Source organism: Columba livia, chromosome 1 (assembly GCF_036013475.1).
Source record: "Columba livia isolate bColLiv1 breed racing homer chromosome 1, bColLiv1.pat.W.v2, whole genome shotgun sequence".
Taxonomy (NCBI): domain Eukaryota; kingdom Metazoa; phylum Chordata; class Aves; order Columbiformes; family Columbidae; genus Columba; species Columba livia.
The window spans coordinates 42541772-42562157 of record NC_088602.1 but is presented as its reverse complement, the minus strand read 5'-3'; the positions used below and the strand labels follow the sequence as shown (position 1 = coordinate 42562157).

Here is a 20386-nt window from a genome sequence, read left to right as displayed (position 1 = left end):
CCTGTGCTCTATCCCATGTTAATCTTATGGTTTAAAAATTATGTTTGCCTTACTTCAAATATAAATATGCCCACTTGATTTCTATTTTTGCATTCTATGTGGTAGGAATTACTTTCTTCTTTTAATCAAAATTTTGAAACATGCTTTCATATTAGAACCAAAGTATTTTCAGATGTTGCAGTTGTATCTTAAATGTAACAATGCAGCATTAGAATTGAAAAAAGCTTGACTGAAAGCATTTAAATATCAAGGTAAATTTGTGGTGTGTGATTTACAACACAAGTACATGGAATAGTTACACTTTTGAGTTCATTGCTTAGTTTAAACTTAATCTGCTTTTCAGGAACACCAAAGTATGTTTAACAGAGGCTTAAGAGTTCTGTCATGTATAAGGGTTACTTCTTGCTAAATACATCAGTGGATTAAATTATTTACTGAATATTTTTATAGTCTGAAATGCTTGTGAAATTATGCACTAAATAGATTTTTCTTAATTTCTATTTCAACTGTTTTATAAATCAAAAAAAGGTATTCTCAGGGAAACTAACAAACAAGTAAAAAATCCCAGATACCCTTTTAGTCCTTTTTATTGTAAACAGGATGATATTGTGCATGATATTTTTTTTAGTAATGTATTTGTGCATAGCCATACACATGTATGATATAATAATAAATTATCATTAGATTGAACACATAATGATAAAGATATCACTAATTTCTTAAGGAAGGTACCACCCTATTTTAAAAGTAAGGAAAGTGCTAATGAAATATAATTCTAAGAAAATTGAAGTTGATAAAGAGACAGCATATAATGGCAAAGCATAACCATTGTAACTCAGGGGTTTTTGGCAGTTTAGGTGTACTGATGGTGTTTCAAGGATTAGATTCTTCCAGAGAACCACAAATAGAATAAGATCCAATAAGCACAAGTTTGGAAGGAGCTCAGACTCATAGATGGGACCTTTTTTTTTTTTTTTTTTTTTTTTTCCCAGCACAGCACATACCTTTGAAATAACCTCTGTTGATGTGCTGTCAATGGTGGTGTTTAAATAGGAAAGGTCTGTCCAAGAGGAATGAATAATATTTTGTGATGTGCTGCAATTACATGTTACAATTGAGAGATTTCATATTGTTGTAAGATAAATGGATCCCTCTTTTTGACAGTGAGAAAAAGATTATGTCAAGCACAATGGAAAAGATTCAATGAAATCTGATTTCCATGAAATCTGTAGCCCATCAATAGCATAATGCATACTTGACAGATGTCCAAATATGACAGCTGAGAATCCCAGAAATTAGTGTGCATGCACATATTAACATTTTAAATTGAACACTCCATCATAGCAAAGCTTGGCAGAAATCAAAGTCATTAGCAGGTGTAGTTCATTAATAAGAATCGGTCCCACACAAAACTGATATACATTAAGTAACAATTGTGATTATCCAACACACATTTATTAATAACTGCATTATTAAGGTCACACACAGTCTACAGAGAAGACATACAGGTTCACTGCCCTGTTTATTAGTAGCTCTTATTTTAGTTAGTGGCTGCTAAAATGTAATGATAATTAATATTAAGTTCGTCAAAATAATTTGAAAATAAAGACATTGTACTCCACTGTAGCATAAATTAAAAAGTATAGGTGCGCTACCTTAATCTTTCATTAATGAGGAGTTAAAGATCTTCATGAAGTGAGAAAAAAAGGGTCTAGTTTGGAATTTAGTAATGTGGGGGTAAAGATTCTTGAATTTTTGCTGAAAGTGTCACTCTTTTATTAAGACACCATGAAAGAAATGCAAAATCAAGTAATTATCATTAACATGGTTTCCTGTTGAAAAAAAAATATTGCATAGTGCAATGTGGTAGACAATTTACCTTAACTTTGGAACAAGTAGATTGGAGGAAACCTTTGTGTTTGTTTTACAGCACTCTTGATGAAACCCAAGACATGCTCATAGGTATTGATTTGCCTTCTAAGTTCATTTATAAAAGTTGCTCAGGTGTAGGAAAAAAGCCAACAGTAAAACACTATTAGCCTGCAGACATTTTTGGCTAAGAGACTAAGCTATAACATTACCTAATTGTCACATTCTGCCCTGAAGCATGTGCAGGATAGTTTGATGTATTCCAGTTATAAAACCTTTTTATACAAATTGGATTTTTAAGTGACAGCTAAATGAAATTAATTCCACAATTAAGTTCTCTCTAACTATACCTTGTGTAAACTACTAATCTCAGGCAGCAATTTCACTAGTGAAAAATTGTCACATCTATATGGCTTGTAAAGGTAGGCTAGTAATTATGGCATTAATGCCTTCTCTATGTCTTATACCTGCCAAAAATATGGAAATGTTTGATCATGAATGGAAATGGGTTTTCAGCAAAATAATCTCATCCGAATAAGGATATATGGCAACAGATAATCCCTTCCCTTCCCTTCCCTTCCCTTCCCTTCCCTTCCCTTCCCTTCCCTTCCCTTCCCTTCCCTTCCCTTCCCTTCCCTTCCCTTCCCTTCCCTTCCCTTCCCTTCCCTTCCCTTCCCTTCCCTTCCCTTCCCTTCCCTTCCCTTCCCTTCCCTTCCCTTCCCTTCCCTTCCCTTCCCTTCCCTTCCCTATTCAGATGTAAGTGTAGAAGTGAGCAGTCCCAATAACTTGGCAGATTAAAAGATTTCTCAGAAATACCCTATGCAAGCACATTCATTTGGGCTCTATATGAAACGTGGTGATACCAGGCATGAAATGATGACTGGTTCGGTTGCTCACTCGTAATAAAAGCAGTTTTATACAATAATAAAAGCAGTCTTATGTCTGTGGATTGACTAGATTTAAAGTGATTGAAGAAAAATTTTAGTTGAGCCTCAGTATTCCCGTTCTCTGGATTTCCATGTTTGATTTGTTGAAAAAGCAATTTTTATGTAGTTCTGTGTATCTTGTATAAGTAGAACAACTGTTTTTCATCACCATTTTGGAAGCTGTGAAGGTTTATTAAAAAACACAAGTGAAGCCAGTATACATGCTTAACATCTATTTAAACTAATGTAGGAAAAAAAATAATCTAAATATAAATCTAAAAGACTGTAGTACCTAGTTTGCATTCTTCCTGATTTTTGTCTAAGTCCAGAAGGAAGTGTGCAGTACCTTCCTCAAAAAGTCTGAGACACAGAAGATGTCCTCTTTGCAGTAGGCAAGGATTTCCATACCTCCTCACATGAAGCAATAGAACTAATATATTCCTAGAACTTCACTTATGTAAGATTACTTTAATCTAAACAGGCTCTAAAATGTATTTTTCCGTTTAATTCAGGTAATGTTTACATTAACTTTTAGTTTATAATATAATTTAAGTTGTCTTTATACATTTTTTTTAATGAAGTCAGATGTTGGCTGTTTTATTTGCATTTTAGGCGAAGAATGGCAAATAAATTAATGAAAATATTTCTAATCTGGTGGTGCAGATACAGGCAGCATCACAGATATTTTTAAAGTAGCTTGTTTAGAATTACATTTATATATAATAAAATATATATATAATATAATCTATTTTTTTAATTCTTCACCTTTTCAATTAATATTAGATTGATCAAGAAAGACTATGTAAGTTAACATATTCAAACGCACTGTTTTCTTTTATAACGTTGTTATAATATAGTTAATGTAATATAATTTAATATCTTGTCATGAGAAGAACATTAATGATTAACAATTGTATAAGATATTGCATATTTTCAGACCTTTTTCTTAAATTGTAGAAGTAATTAAAGATATTATCTGCAATAATTGGCCATTTTTAAGCATGTTTCCACAGATATTGATTCTGATGGATATCACGTGAATTATGTTGAAAGAATAACCCATGATAAAACTATGTAATTGATTCCTGAATAATATAAAGAGTTTGAAAACTTATTCAGAATTTGGCTTTGGTAATCTTATCTTGATGCTGTTTGATACCTTTAGGAAGGCTGCAGTGTGCTTGAAGATGTCATATTTTAAATTAATTTTTTAATGGCTGACATGAAATTTAAATTTTTGTCTTTTTAAGTATGGTTCAACTAGAGTTTTACTCCAAAGTTAAAGAAATATATAAGTAGGAAAAAACCTGCCAAATCACAAGTCTTAACTACTATTTGAACAATCATATAATTCACAGCTACACTATTCTGTATAGACTGAGTTTGATTCAGATAATTAGGCAAAGGAATGCTCTGCAAATTAGTACATATGGACTGGAATTAGCTTGGCATTTGAAGGCACATGTTCAGAGAGCTAAATCAAGCACATTTAATTAAAAAAAATCAAGTAAGCTTTACACTTGAGTAGGCAGGCACATTTTGAGTTGCAAACAGTGATTGTAGATTATCCTGGTTTATAACAAGACTGGCTAAAATAAATCTTTTTCTAATTATAAATTCTTAATTTTGAAGTGTTGTGGCGTTCACTGAAACTAGTTGGAAGTGAATGCTTACAATCCTGTAGACCTGAAAAATTAAGAGATTTTATATTTTTTTATAGAAGTAGGGGATTTTTCTAACTTTTTACAAGCTCATGAATATTCCACATGTAAAATATAGCCAACTAGTCATTGATGGGATTCTTTAACACTGACCTGAGACAGTAAGGGAATTCGTGCATTTCTTTTATGTCCACAGTCATCAAAAATTTGCAAAAGATGTGAATAGTTTTCATCTCCATAAATATGATTTGCAGTCTGTTTCTCTTGTCTTATATCTAAATAAAATTAGGGGAAAAAAAAGAATGAGAATGGCCTAAAAATACTGCTCTGCTATGATAGACTAAGAAAAACATCGGAAGCATAAGCAGAAATCTTAGTATTGTTACAAAATACTACTGAAGACCCCACTTCATATACATCAGTGCTGCATTAAATTGAATGTAGATACAAGCATAGATGAGAAATCTAGAAATTCCTTTTGTCATTCTTGGAGCTTAGCTTTCAAAGGAGACTTTGTTGCTGCAATGTTAATTACTGGAATGCCTAAATATTGGGTACCTACAACTAAAAAAATATACCTAGGTTCCTTAAATCCTTAATGCAAAAAGCTAAGTACCATGAAAGGGCGATCCATAAAAGCCATCATATTGAGCGTGAGTCCTCATAAACTAGCCAATGTAGGGCAGGTGAGGATAAAGCAATGCCTTTCTTTAAATCTTGCTTTTATTCATATGTATTCCTGGAAGCACCTTCATCTCCATGGGAGTCACAAGCAAGAGTGTGTAATCTTTGTAAAACATTTGTGTCTGTTGTTATACCTTTGCATATACCTTGTGCAAAGTGCCTGCCTAAAACGGTGTGGCTTCTCTCTGTTTTTTGTAGTTAGCTCTGTGGTCAGAGCACTCATGGTCTGAACATGATTCTTCCTCTGTCTGTGGAGGGGAAGGTCTTACCCACTTTGGGGTCTACAGACTTGTCTGTGAAGTGAAAGTGTCTCAGATACTTCAGCTTTCAAGAACAGTTAAGCCACAGGCAGAGGGGTACAAAGAATTAATTTTCCTTTGACAGAAGAACAAACCAAACCAACCAACCAACCAAACAAAAAAAACCCCAAAACAACTGAATGCCAGGTTTTTATTTTAAGTTTGTGTCGCACTTTGGATACAATATGTATAAAATCTTTAAATCACAAACAGTAATATGGAAAAATTAGTGTATTTTCTGTTCTATAAGGTAAGCACTAATAATGCCACAGACTACCCTGTACCTCTCTCTAAATTTACATAACATCATGGCTTTGGCTGGAGATACTATACCTACGATTTTTCCAATTAAGGGCAGTATTAAACTGGGATGTGTGTGTACCTACCTTTTTAATACAGCAGTCTAGTATATAACTCTTATTACCTGATTTCAGCTTCTATAGATAATAATTTTACAGATACTGTGGCAGGTCAAACTAATATTAATGGCTAGGTTTTTGTGCTACCATGCATGTGTATGAAAAATTTGTTAGAAGACTTTTTTCGCATCAAACATAGTATGAAGAACATAGCTTGGGTATGTGCAGAGTTAATGAATGGCAGCTGTTATGGAATATGTAGTCCTTAATTACTTGCTAGTTAAGTTCCCAAGGTTGTAGTGATTCTATAATGTAGAAGCTGAATCCATCAAATTCATCTTAGACAGGATTCAACAAATTGTCAGTCTTAATTGCTGTTTTTGGGATTAGCAAAAAAATGTATTAACACTTCAAAACAGTGTGGCAAAATGATCTACCATTTATTCCTTTATTTCAGATGTATGTTTCCCAATGGTTTGCAGAGGCAGGCAGGCACGTCAGTACCATGAAATTTGTGAGCATCACTGAAAGATATGTGACACTCGATAGGGCTATAACAAATAACAGTAAGAAATTGTATGCTGTTTGCTACTGAATGCTGTGCAAGCTCCCTAGAATCTTGTCTTGCAACAGGAGATGGGTCAAAGCATCATTCATACAGCCTACTGAATGGGGGCATGATGGGGTGAGTTTGCATGCATGCATGTTGTGATCTCCCACCTCACCATCCACAGTACTTAACTGAACCAGAATTTTAAACTGAGATTTTTAAAGGTTCAGCTTCCTGTGGTCTTTGATATGATTTCCCGTGCAGTCATAGGGCGATTTAAGCTCTGAGATGCTACCTATGCTGTGGAATATCAGTGCATAGTACAGTAACACACAGAAATTTTATTGAAATGTATGCTAAATGCAATAGTAATAAAATACTTGCTTGTCCTTTTTTGTATGCCATTAATATCATTCACATATATGTCTTCTTTTTACATGAAGTGCCTATATCATAAATTAAATGCTAGCAGAAAATGTCTCTTAATAAAAAGAGAGATCTACATCCTTATATATGTTTGTGCACACACTCCAAATGAGTAACTGTCAGCTAATTTACTTGGTTTATCCATATAGATATGGCCATTTGTCATGACAAGATAGTTAACACATGACACTGGCATCCCTCTTGGGCATAATGCAAGCCATCCATTCAGAAAATACAGCACTGGTGTAAGGAAGGAAGCAAAACCAGCTTTAAAGGCATTGGCTGGGGCTGGGGTGGAAAAGCTTTTCTCCTATCACATAACATGGAGTGTGCCCTGCACCTCTTCTCTCTCCTCCCTTCTTTTTCCTGTTTTTTGTGGGGGTTTTTTGCTTTTTTTTTTTTTTTCCCCTCCTCCTTTTCTCTCTTAGCCATCCTACTAGTAAATACAACACTGCTCTTTCATATTCTGAAGTTGCATTATTCCTGGAGCAGTTATGAGAATAAAGTAGAAGAGGGCTGCTATGTTAGTGACACTGGCATCAATTTTATGAAGTCTATGAAGTAGCAATTGTTGGAGAATTACACACAACTGACAGCAGCAACTAACGGATTTACAGGCAGAGCCACCTGACAGATATGGGAGCTCCCCCTCTATAGTATATTAGAGGAGTTTTTTGCCTGCTGTTTGCTTCAGCAATTTCTGAATGCACAGTCTTCAGTGCCTGTATTTGTAGAATTATCATTCTGTGTGGAAGTCTGTACATAAATGATGAAATGATAAAACCACAAGTTATTTTACATGTATTACTTCTGAATTAAAATACTAGCTGATGTCAGTTCCTTGTTACTCTTGTCTGAATCCACTGTCTTTAATTGCTCTGCCTCAGTTAAATTGAGTTCAGAGTTATACTGTTTTATGTTTATCATATATATGTCTATAGTATAGGAAAGGAAACTATTTAATATTTATTATTTTAATGATAATGATCAGAAAAGTAAATCAATTTAATAAAGTTGCATTTATCATAATATTTGAATGATCTGAAATAATAAAACTGTCAGTAAATATCATTTTGTATTGTCAATATATATTATTAAGGCCTTATTATCAGAGGCAGTGAATGTCTTTTAATTTCTAGCTTTTCACCTTGGTAGTCTTTTGTGTTCTTTCTATTCACTCACTTGACTTAAAGTCACACTTAGTGAAAGTCTTAATCTTATCTATGACTAAGTAAATATAACTAATAAAAAAAATAGAATCAGTGAACAAAAATTATGTTTTAAGAATTATTCTGAAATGCTCAGCAGAAATTCTTATTTATTTAATGAACCAAAGTTAGCCCATCCACATTGATTTTAATACTGCTGTTTTTTCTTTGTGAAAGTTTTTACCATTCATTGAAATATCAATTCCTAAAAAAACAAAACAAACAAACAAAACAAAACAAAACAAAACAAAACAGACAAACAAAAAAATCTTTCAATTTTAACTAGCATCATCAGAAGCACATCTGGTATCAGGCATATGACCTGAGTCTCTTTGTACCTGGAAGGGTGGTCTTCCCAGCTACTCACATTTATTCCTCGTTTACAAAGGTACTAAGACAGATGTACATAACAATATCCATACACACTTAACTCAGTCCATTCTTTATAGCTGAGTTATAAAGTGCCAACACATTTGGCATTTGCCACCCTGTAAATGGTAGCATTGAGGGATAAGGGAATTATTTTAATGATGTAGAAGAACTATTTGGGTATATTATGTTTGGCTACTTAAGTAATTTAAAAAGGCTCAGTGCCAATTGTCATCTGGAATAAGGAATTATAACAACTGGACATCAAGGAAACTGTGAAAGTCAATGTTTTGTAAGAGTGCAGAGTTTGTTTTTTTGCTAGCACTGCTCAGCTGGTAGTGCACAGTGATACACAATACAACATCATAAATTTCTTGAGCTATTAAGAAAATAAAAGGAATCACCTCTCTCTCATTTCCACTATGGCATCTGCTTTTTTGTTTTCTTCCTGCACCTGTCTGCTTGTTGCTTCATCTCAGCCAGAGGAATGAGTAGTCATCATAAGCAAGAAGATGGGAAAATACATCTCCAATCTGTCTTGTTTAACTGCTCAGGCTGGTAACACCAGCCTCCTTTCCAACAGTGTTTACCCTTTGTCTCAGTCTCCCCAGCTAATAACTTCCACTGTAAATGCCACAGTACACACAAAGTTCTTTCTCATCCAACTTAAACCTCATTGGTGGCTTTGTCTGCTATGAACATCTGCCTCATGAACCTTTGTTATTTGCCTACATTCATTAATGGATAAGATCAAAGAAAGTGGATAATCTGTCCTAAAGGAATTAATGTAGATTATTATGAAAAAAAAGTATTAAACTACAGAAAATTTCATGTATGTCATGAACAATGCAGAAAGGATATAATTTTGGTGTTACATTTTAGAAATGGGAGGACTTCAACTTTTGCAGGGAAGTAGAGCTTAGGTTAAAACTGCAGTTTTGAATTTCTGAGTCATAATAATATTTTTCATTCAACTTCCGGTTGGTAGAAACATGGAATCATATATGCCAGAAAATATTTAACCAAAGTATTAAAAATGTGATGACAATCTGTCTTCGTAATGCAGCGTTTTCCCATTGCGTTACCGATTGGTTAATTAAAGTATGAATGTACTTTAAATGCATTACATCTGCTTTATGTTTATGATGAATGCAAGACACTTTCCTCTTTTTTGTGTTTATCCGCAATAAGAGGCTTGGAAGACTGTAAATAACCAACAATAAAATAAATAATAAAATAAAAATAAATTAATTTAATTATTTATTTATTAACATTAGGGAGCAAACCATCTCAGAAATATGAGGGATTTAATTTGTGCAGTGGCACCAATTTAGTTATTTATTATTTCTACTTGGAGTAAAAATCTTCATTAACTGAAAATACACAGTGAATGAGGGCAATTATTTTGGTTGGGTTAAGAAGGAAGGATAAAAGAATGACTACCTGAAAAAGTAGTAACTTCAATCCTGGTCTGCGGCTAGGCTGATTCCTTGAGGTAGGAATTTGGTCTACTTCTCCAACAGTAAAGAGAGGAGGGAAAGCGAAGCAGCTGGGTCATATTTTAGTGAACGAGGATCTCTAGAGTCTTGAGCTACAAATAGAGAAGAACTACTGACAGTAACTTAAGGGAAGGTGATTGTGCTTCTTGGTTGTTCTCCAAAGGCATATGTATTTAAAAATTGAGATCTCCTGTGACATTGTTCCTGGTTTCTGTTTTCAAGAAGAATGGCTCTCCTCTTTTCAGGAGGCTGATTCATTGTGTATATTTATATGCACCTAATATCTGCTTGCAGGGTTTTGTAAGCTCCTATATCCTCCGAGATACAAAAAATAAATTCAGACAGCAAGATCTAATATGACAAAAAGTTCTGTTAGCAATATGTGAATGTGGAAAATATACCAGTAAGTTTCCAAGTCATTGCAATGTGTCTATGTGTATCTAGGAGAACTATAAGTTCATTTAAGTTAATTGTTGGTTTTCCAAGAACAGCTGGAGCAAACTGCTCCCTATATGTGGGGATACAAAGCTGAAAATTCTTTGAGTGCACTGTTAGCTGTGAGTAGTAGAGAGCAGTTTAACAGATAGTGAGCATTTTTTCTCTGTTGTTGCATAGCAAGACTGTTAAGAGGCAGAATAAGTCAAAGATATGGAAAAAAAAAACAACCTGTAATTAGTCAAGGAAGTAAGAAGGCTGTTAACTCATGACAGTGGTTTGCAGTGGTACAATTAGTACTATAGCTGCCAGGCGCCTCGTGTGACTGGGATCATGAACCAGATCTGCTTCAAAAGTTTACTCTGGATTTGAGGAAATTATGGGAACTTCAAATAGGTTTTATATAAGGACCATCTGTACGTTGAAATCAGTTTTGGAAAGGATAATGAGACTGATTTTAGGTATGAAAGAGTTTTCCACTGTGTTACACTGCAATAAATTGTTGTATTTTGACATGATAAAAAACAGGAGGATGTTTTAGTTATGTTTCAAAGACACCTTAAAAAACAATATATAGATTTGGTAAAGAAATGCATACACTTTTAGTCATTATTATTTTTTATCCTATGAAGATTAACAAAATAGATTTAAAAAATTAAGAAAGAAAAAGGTAGTAAGTATCTTGCTTTGATTGTTGGAGGTTGTGCAGAACACAGACACCGTGAGGCAAATCAGCTGTTAGGAAAAAACAAAAAAAGTTTTATTCTCTGTTATCTATTATTTTTCAATCATGATTTGGAAGTTTTGGATTTGCTAGGGAAAACAGAAACAGTACAAAATGTTTTACTGTTGTATGGTGCAGGATGTGTGGTCTCTTTCTGCCTTTTGCCATTGCAAAAGCTCTCAGGCCACCAGACCTTTCTTTTTTTACTCTTACCCTGTCCCATCCAGGCCTCTTGTAATGGACTAAGGAATCAGACTTTTCAGTCTGTGCTTAACTGAGTGACTTGTCATTTTTTAATGTATATCATCTGATAAATTTTCAATGTTATGGAACCACTGTTTCTTTTTGGTTGTTTTATTACTACATTGTCTCTTTTTGTATTTTTTTTTTCTGAATGGCATCTTATCTGAACCAAATCATTCATCTTCCAACTGACGTTATCTGTATACATGGACATTACTGAAAGTGTTTGAATATCAACGTCACTTACAAATACTTATAATTAATACTTAAATATAAAATTATAATTACAATTGTTAAAATAAGTATGCAGTTCTTGTTTGCAGATGGTGAGGATTTGAAGAAATAACTTTTAAATTAACAACAGTCAGTTATTAAAATCTGAAAGAACATGTACTAGTATCTCATACAAATAAAATCACGTGTTTCAAGAGCTGTTCAAAAGGGATCTGACATTCTTAAAAAAAAAATAAAAGAGTGATGCAAATAAATTAACATATACAAAACTAAGCGAAGTCAGTTCTGCAAACCTATTGTTAAATAAAAGTATGGTTTGTTGGGAATTTTGTGTAACTTGAGCAAAACCAGTTGCTAACAGGTTTTTTGATGCAGAGGGGTATATAAAATTGATATTTTGTCAGTAATGGCACCATTTCTATCTGAGCTACCTTCCATTTTATCTCTTAGAATAGCTATTCAGGAAATTAAATGTACCCAGTAGTAGCACAGATCTGGCATTTCTCAATGGGCAACTTCTATAACAGAATACTTTTATGTATTACATCTTCACAATAATGGAATACATAAGTTTTCTCATAAGTGGATATAACTGAAACAAAGCTTTCCTTAAGAGATAAATATTTTGGTATGCTTTTTAAGACAGTTTATAGGTATAATATAAGACAATGATATCAAAATTAAACTTTCTAACTTCGTCAAACAAGAGCATTACAATGTTGCATTTTTCTGTCTATGAGGGAAAAACCCCCACCATCCAAACCCACTCCCCACCTTTTTCTTAATTAAAAAAAAAAAAAAAAGTTTACACATATTTAAATTTCTACTAATAATATTTTATGTAGTTTATATTATTTCAGTATTTTTCCCGAAGTTTAATAACAGTCTATTAATATTTGTGACCACTCAATCTCAATCTTTATTTAGAAATTCAGTTTTTTGACTTTCAGTCAGGGCCCTGTTGGACTGCTGAGCCCATTTAGTTGTTCATCTGTGGAAGAGTACCTAAATTGCTGGAAGCTGTAAGTATTGGAGAGAGAAGCTGAAAGTAAAATTGACAGAAGGTAGAGCACAATATTGGTAGGCAGGTACTGGAAGTGCTAGAGAGAGGTAAAAAAAATTAAGTAATTTTTAAGACTGGACAGAAATGACTGTGGAGAAAGAAGAGATGAAACAGAAAAAGTCTGAAGTAATTGTCTAAAGGACTGTAGAGGATGAAAGGTGAGAAAGTGAGAAGAAAAGATCATTTGAACAGAATACTTAAAACACAAACTCCCTTTAGTTTAAGTGGTTCCAAGGGCATAGGACATAGGATGAACTCATGTTATTAATGTGTGTAGTAAATTCTGGAAAAAATGGGGAAGACTGAAGGGAAGATAAAGCATTTGTCAAGAATATAACTGAATAGAGTAGAGTAAGTAGTTTTTTGCAGAATCATGAGATTTTTGACTAATCGTCCATAATTGAATTAATTTTCTTTAACCTTTTATTTTTACCAAAAAAAAAAAGCAAAAATAATAGATTTTAAAAGTACTTAATAAATAAAACCCAGGTATTTAAGGAGCCTACAGAATCCATACATATGTTGTTTTTTCAACACTGACAATAAAGAGCTTGTAGCTTATGTTAGATAATTAACAGATGAAGAACAATAAATAAGAACAATTCTAACTGAGAGTATTTTGAACTTAATCAAAACAAAAGTCTTGCCTTGTATATTTTATTAGTAACCTGGAAAAATCACAGTCTGAACAAACACTTCGTTCTTTCACCCTACTTGTACTTTTTTTTCTATCAGCTGATAATAAAAAAAAATATTCTCTATAGTAGTTTAGTATAGCACAGTGGTCCTTCTTTTTGTCCTTCTGTTTCTGAAGAGCTGTTTAATTTGTCTGAGGTCACGTGATAATCTGGTAGATAATATTTTGTTTATTGAGGCTGGTAATATTCTTAAGATGCTGTTGTGGTTTAACATGGCAGGCAGCTAAATATCACACACAGCCATTTGCTCGCCCCCCTCCACAGTGGGATGGGGGAAAGAATCACAAAAAAAGAAACAGCTAAACCTTGTGGCTTAAGATAAAGGCTCAAAGGCTGAATTTTTTCATCAGCACTTTTGGGCTTTTCTTAAAACATTCATTTGTTGATGACAGCATGGTGTTCTTAACACTGAAAATTAGCCTGTACAAAGTTGCTGAGGTGGATTTTTTTTTTTATTTCTTAATGTGACATGCACTCTGGTTTGCTATTTCATAAAGAAACATTTGAGATTATTGTTTTTTTTGTGATGTTGATAGATTTTGTGCGCCTTTTAGTTTTCTCATCCTGTAGTATTACTCTTCAATAAAGTTGTTATAATCTTGTGAAAGGCGGGGGGATTGGACTAGATGATCTTTCGAGGTCCATTCCAATCCCTATCACTTCGTGATTTTGTGTTTTCTTCTTTCTGTCCTAACTAAATTTTAAAGCTAAAAAGTGTTCTAGACTGAACAATGCCCGAATGTTTAAAATTCTCACAATAAGTTGTGGTTTTGCACTTGCCAACTAAGAAAGATTATGGAAAAAGCCCTTCTGGAGTCTGTTGTATTCACTGATTTTCGAGGTACACAAGCGCTAAAAAGGATTCTGAAAGACTCAGGGAATTTTCAGGTGAAGTTGTGCTGGAGTTCCTTCAACATGCGCTCAACAAGCATCTCACAGCATGTGTCGTTCAGGTTGCCAGCACTTAAAAAAACCTCCCAATATATGCAAGCAGAAAGTGTTATTTTTCATTTTGTTAATAGGTCTTAAGTACCCATATGTTCCTTTCATGAGCTGCTAGAAAATAGCTGGTATTTGCTGGCTGAAGCTCTGTTAGCTAATTCCTATTTTAACAAGCTGCTGACTGAATTTAAAGTGTTGATTATGCAGACAGAGCATTTGTGATGAAAACGACGTAGCTCCTGAATAGTATGAGTAGAAGACGTTTTAACTGGGCTTTCTTAGAAAATAAATACAAGATTAACTGCCCGTTTACAAGATAATAATTTAAAATGTGCTTGGCCTTCAGGGCTTGCATTTGAATAGTCATTTAATGACTTGATAAGTGATAGATATACTGATGAGTTTAAGGGTGGAAATGTTTTTTTTATAAATGGCAAGCATGAAAGAGGGCAAAATTTGTAGCAAACACTGTCTAGTCATTCAAGAACAAAATAGCCTAAGCTCATTTCAGCCCTATCTGTCTTTATAGGAATAGTATAAATTCTGTCAGGGTACTTGTCTTTCTCTGACCTGAAAAGTGCAGCCCGTTTTGAATAGCCAAGAAAAGGCATAATTAGTACCTTATCTGTTCAAATGTAGACTGACTTGGACCTAAGTTCTCAATTAACAAACAATATGAACCCATTCAGAATTGCTGGTGTTGTCACTTCTGAATTCCCCAGGGGAAGGGAAGAAATGTGTCTGTTTAACCTTAGCAACCTCGTTTATTAAGCGCTGATTTATTTCTTGTAAATTATGTGTCATTCTACTTCTTCAGCAATAAAAGCAGTCTGTGTAGGGCTACAATCAAAGGCAGGGGGATGTGGGGTGGGGGGGAAAGGAAAGAAAAAAGCTGAAATATCTACCCACTACCCATACTAATGAGTTTAGCTCCATCTTTATAATTTTATGTGAAAACATTTGTTGATCATCCAAAGATATGAAAACAAATTTGGATTTCTGATCAACATGGTTGGCAGTCCGGATTGGATAGGACCACACGAGCAGATTATGTCACACAAATTAATATGTTTGTTTTATTCTTTTGGAGAAGTTTGCAAGAGGCAGCTAGCATAAACTACTTACTGTATAACAAGATTGAAGATAACAGAATTAAGGAAATTTTCCTTTCTAAATCACCAATTCATAACTGTTTCTGTAGAGGAGTGATGGTTAATAAAATTCTGCCAATTCAATTTCCTATAGATAGGCTCACACATATTGTAACCTTACCAGCATACAAATGGCAATATTGATTAATTTAAACCAGCTGATAGTTTCTTGGGATCCAATTTAATGCTGCACAATTGAAGTTACTGTGGGTAATAATTTTAAAAGGGGATTCATTCTAGTAAGTTAGTACCTGTATATAGCATAGTATAGATGGTGGAGTGAGATACAAGGTAACTGAGTTGGTTCTCTGTAAAATTATCTGCAGGCCACCTTCAATAATTCAGGCTTCCAGATACTTTAAAGTCATGCTGTGAAGCCTAGCAATTACTGTGATAGAAAGATGGACCATCCTCTCACTTTCCCTCTGGACCTTTGTACAGTGACTATAGGAGAGTATGTGGAACACTTTTGGTCAAAAACAAATTCAAAAGTAAATCACTAGAATATGTCAAAAGGCAATACTATTTTTCTGAACTATATTGTACTTTACCAAAAGTCAACAAAAATACTAAAGTTTTGTTTGTTTGTTTGTTTAAAGATAATTGCATTTCATTTCAATAGCTCATTTTTTAATTAATATTCTCCCCTCCTCCCAGTACAAGGAGTGCAGATTGTGTTATCTTACAGATCTATTAATATTATTCTTAGAATATAGTACCTACTGAATTTAAACCTCATATAATGAAAGTGTTGTATTATTACTGTGAATTAACAAAATGTGCTCTTTAATATTTATCTTTCAATAGAATATGTATAAAAAAGATTGGTTTGAATGAACTGATAATGTCACCTGAGATGCTGGACTAAAATATGTTCCCTGATCCTCTTGTATTGAGTATATAAGCCATTTTTTAATGTACCTAGTTGAAGTAAAAACATAATCAGCTTCCTCTATAAAATCCTTCACTTTCAGCAGCAGAAGATAAATGAAATCTTATAGCTTTCATTTGAAACAGTCTCATGACAATTTTGTAAAAGAAAAGGGTATTGTCTTTGTCGTGAATTATTTTGAAACAATAGCATTAGTTTCCTCAAGGGCTAGTACTTGCTGACACATTTTCTTATTTTCAGTAAAAGTCTGAACGAGAAATACTGAACAGAGTAAATCTCAACTAAGAATATACAGACAAATATATTGAAGAATATATTTGTGTTTTTTTCCTGTTTCTTTTTTCTTTCCTCTTTTTTTCTTTTTCTTTTTTTTTTTTTTTTAATTTTAGACATCACTATCTTTGTAGGCTAAATACACTTTGTATTAATGAGCCTTTTGGTTAAAAAGCATGCGGTTTATCATAGAGGAATATTCCAAATCATTACAAATTAAGCCAATCAGAGCTTTATTTTTGTTTTCCAAATGGTAGAAAATAAATGTGAATTTGAATAAGTGAACTTGAGTAGGCAAGGATTGTTTTTTTCCATTATTTATTTTGTGTGCTAATATTAATATTTAAGAAAAATAAATAGTTTGTTTAATTCTATAAAATAATTTTACTCTAAAATGCTTAAAATTTAAAGAGCCCAATTATAGTTTAATAATGAAAACATAGCTATACTATTAACCTTAACATGAATACACTGATTTCTGTTAGTTGTTCATATTTATATTTTTAGTAACTTTATCGAAGAATACAGAAATTGGTTACTCTATGTCTGTGCCAAAAAAAAAAACAACAACAAAAAAATCATTTCAGTGCTACAAGACTTAAAATTCTACTTATCCCTCTGAAGGTGGTAAGATTTTTCCATCTTGTACGTGTAGTTATGGGAACTGGGAAGGATGCATTGATTACTTCAGGAGTTTCTAGCAGCCTGTGATGAAGTCTAGACAACTGGCCACGTCTTATCAACATGGAGTTTCTCTTGTGGTTTACAGACTGTCGGGAGCCAGCCACCCCTTGCCACCCCACTGCGACATGGATTCATGTAGCTCTGAGGAATTCTACCAGGCTGTTCACCACGCGGAACAAACCTTCAGAAAGATGGAGAGCTACCTGAAGCAACAGCAGCTCTGTGATGTTATCCTGATTGCTGGGAATCGCAAGATACCTGCACATAGGTAGGATATAGACATAAGATATTGAAACTATGAAAGTAAATGTGTTGGGAATGCTTATTTCCTAGAAATGCTCTTCTGTGTGTCCTTATGCCTGCTTTCCTCTTGCTTTAAGCATCACAAATGTGAGTAGCTGCCAAAGATTATATTTGAAGGCTGGGCCTTTGAATGTGTTTTTTCTTTTTTGTACATGTTTCAAAAGTTCAAGTAGCACTCAACTAGCAGGCATTTTATTGTGAGTGTACCAAACATTTGTCTCTGCTGTGACTCTGTTCATATGTAAGGAGAATGGAAACTTCTGAAATGTGATGCTGTACAGCTACACTACACAGAATATCTTTTCTAGCCTAAGTTCATGGTATTCTGATCAATCTGTCATACAGAGTCTCTCAGACACTTATACTGGAATGATACTGAACACTATAAGATTCTCTGGTGTTAAAGCAGCCAGTATAAATTAAACTAATCTTGGTTTTGGATTGAATTAGAACTTAAAATAGTCATTCTTAATTGAGATTTTGGTGTTAATTATAGCCTTTGATTTAGTGCATGCAAATAAAAAAATCAAGTCCTAGAGTTTAGATTAAAATACAGAGAATACTTTTGAGTTTCCAGGTTAGCAAGTCTTTTTGCATTTGAACTCTATATAAGGCTGCAAACTAAGGGTGCCCTATTACCTGCTTGTGCCCTGGTTTCTCTGCTGAGGTACTAAATCCAGGACAGAGCTATGGCTCCCAAACAAGAAAACTGAAACACAGCAAATGTATTTCTGAGTTACTAAATTAACTTTCTGGTGTAGAGGAATACTATAAGGTCGTCTTGGCAGCTTGGACATTGCAAAGTTTTTCTGCCATAAGTGAAGATGGACATGGAGACTATTCTTTTTTTCTGTTTTAGAGAAAAGTTGTATATTCTGTATTTCAATTCAAATTCCAATAATAATAGTAAGTGTGTAATATGCAAGACTGCAAATCCAAATGCGTTGTTCAAATACTAATAAGTAAAACAAGGCAGAAACTTTCATTACAATATTGAAATTGCTCCCATCATTATAACAAATGAAAAAAACCCCTCCACTTAAAAAGCAGTAACAGTTAGATTGATCTAGGTAGTTTGCAGCATGTGAAGCGGAGTCATTTTGGTTTCAGATTAGTGGCTGTATAGAAATCTTTCTCTTATTTCAGCATTTTTCGTTCTTAAGACTTTGTTTCTACTCTCCTGTCTTCTAAGAGCTGCTGGTTTTGGTGTTCCTCCCTTGCCTTGATGTACTCTGGTTCTCAGATGCCAGCAAAGTCCCCAGCAATTTCTACCCACTGACTTGGCAACTGACACAACTTCTGTGTTCCAGGGTTCTTGCCACTGTTAAATGTATTATGCATCTGGCACTTTATGCACCCCTGGTAGTTGTGTAGATCTCCCAAATTAGAAGGGAGGTCATAAAACATAATCACTGAGCTATAGCTCCCCACTTGGAGGCACCATGCCAAACTCTCAATCTTATTAGAGCTGCTTTTCACTGTTCGGGTGACTCAAACAGCTTTGAAATTATAATGTGCTTAAGACCTTTGTTGTCTCCCAAACATTGTGTTTGTGTAACCTAATCTTCCACTAAATAGGTTGCAGGTGTAATATTTCAAAAGAAAGAATAGCAAAAGGAAGTATAAACCAACCAAGTATTGTAATGATGAACAAGCAACCAGAAAGGATACTGAGAAAACAGACATCTGCAGCAGGCATTTCCAAGGTGCAAAGCAGCTGACATTTTAATTAGTTTGAAACATTAAGTAAACCTCAGGGTTTTTTTTTTTTTTTGTTTGTTTGTTTGTTTGTTTAATAGCTGTAACATCTATAGTTAACAATCAAATGCAAAAATGTAAAATACCTTAAAGAGAGAAAAATGCTAAAATAGTAATTTCCCTTCCCTTCAGTTCAGCTGTTGCACTATTAGCAGATCATCCTAATTTTAAAATGTTATGAACATGGAGTTTGTAGTTTCTCCACTTACTCTGGAGATACATGCTATATATATTTTTCTCATTTTCTGTACCTCTCATCTAGAATATAACCTCTTTAAGACAAGAAACATATTGTAACTTCACAATGCCTGGAACAGAAAGAACTCAGGCATTGCTGTTACAAAACAAACAATTGAATAAACCCAACCCACTAAAATTAACTCTTCTTTCTTCTATCCAGCTTACAATCAGCCACATGCAGTTGTACCTAGAAATCTAACTAATCTGAAGGTAGTAAATGTCACGTGAAGCACAAAAACATGAAGTAAATTTTATTCAGAACTATAGTGACATGATCAAAGCAAGGTAGAATAAAAGTCTTAATCAGGCGATAAAATGAAATTAAATATATTTCTTTGCCACAAATAATTTTGTTGTTTTAAGTGAAGACAACTCACTTGAGTTGCACTGTTTTTAAGTACAATAACCAAAATACCATATTCTACAGCTGCTGAATAAACGTAAAAAATGCTGCAAAGAAAACAGCCAAAGTCAACGCAAATAATAATTTGGACTGGAGAATTCATTAAAACTTCTAGCCAGGATTGTATAAATATACACAGCTCTAAATTCAGACTAAGGTTTAAACCATAAGTTGGATTTTGACTAGGAATGTCCTTGAAGCAATATAGGAAGTCAGTGTTGGAGTTAAAAAAAAAAAAAAAGGTTATATAAGAAGAGAGTTTATCTATCCCTATTCAAGAAATACAAAAAAGCTCCTGTATAACAGAGACTGAATTACAATAAACCAGAAAATTCATTACAAGCAGAAAATGCAAAAATATAGGAGGAGAGTTACATCTGCAACTTGCAATTCTGACTTTCATTGCATTTGTTAAGAACTGAAGATTGTGAATGAAAAGAAACTGAGAAATCTACTTTTGTTGTTGTTATTTTAATATTGTCAAGTATAGCTG

The 20386-nt window shown here is 33.7% G+C and overlaps 1 protein-coding gene across 1 annotated transcript in view; it reads left to right on the top strand.

Annotated features, from left to right (window-relative positions):
* KLHL1 (kelch like family member 1) overlaps positions 1-20386 on the top strand; it is a 215519-nt gene that overhangs the window by 46721 nt on the left and 148412 nt on the right. The window contains exon 2 of the mRNA XM_005501782.3: positions 17275-17457. Coding sequence (XP_005501839.2) covers positions 17275-17457 — 183 coding nt within the window. The remainder of the gene's footprint in view (positions 1-17274; positions 17458-20386) is intronic.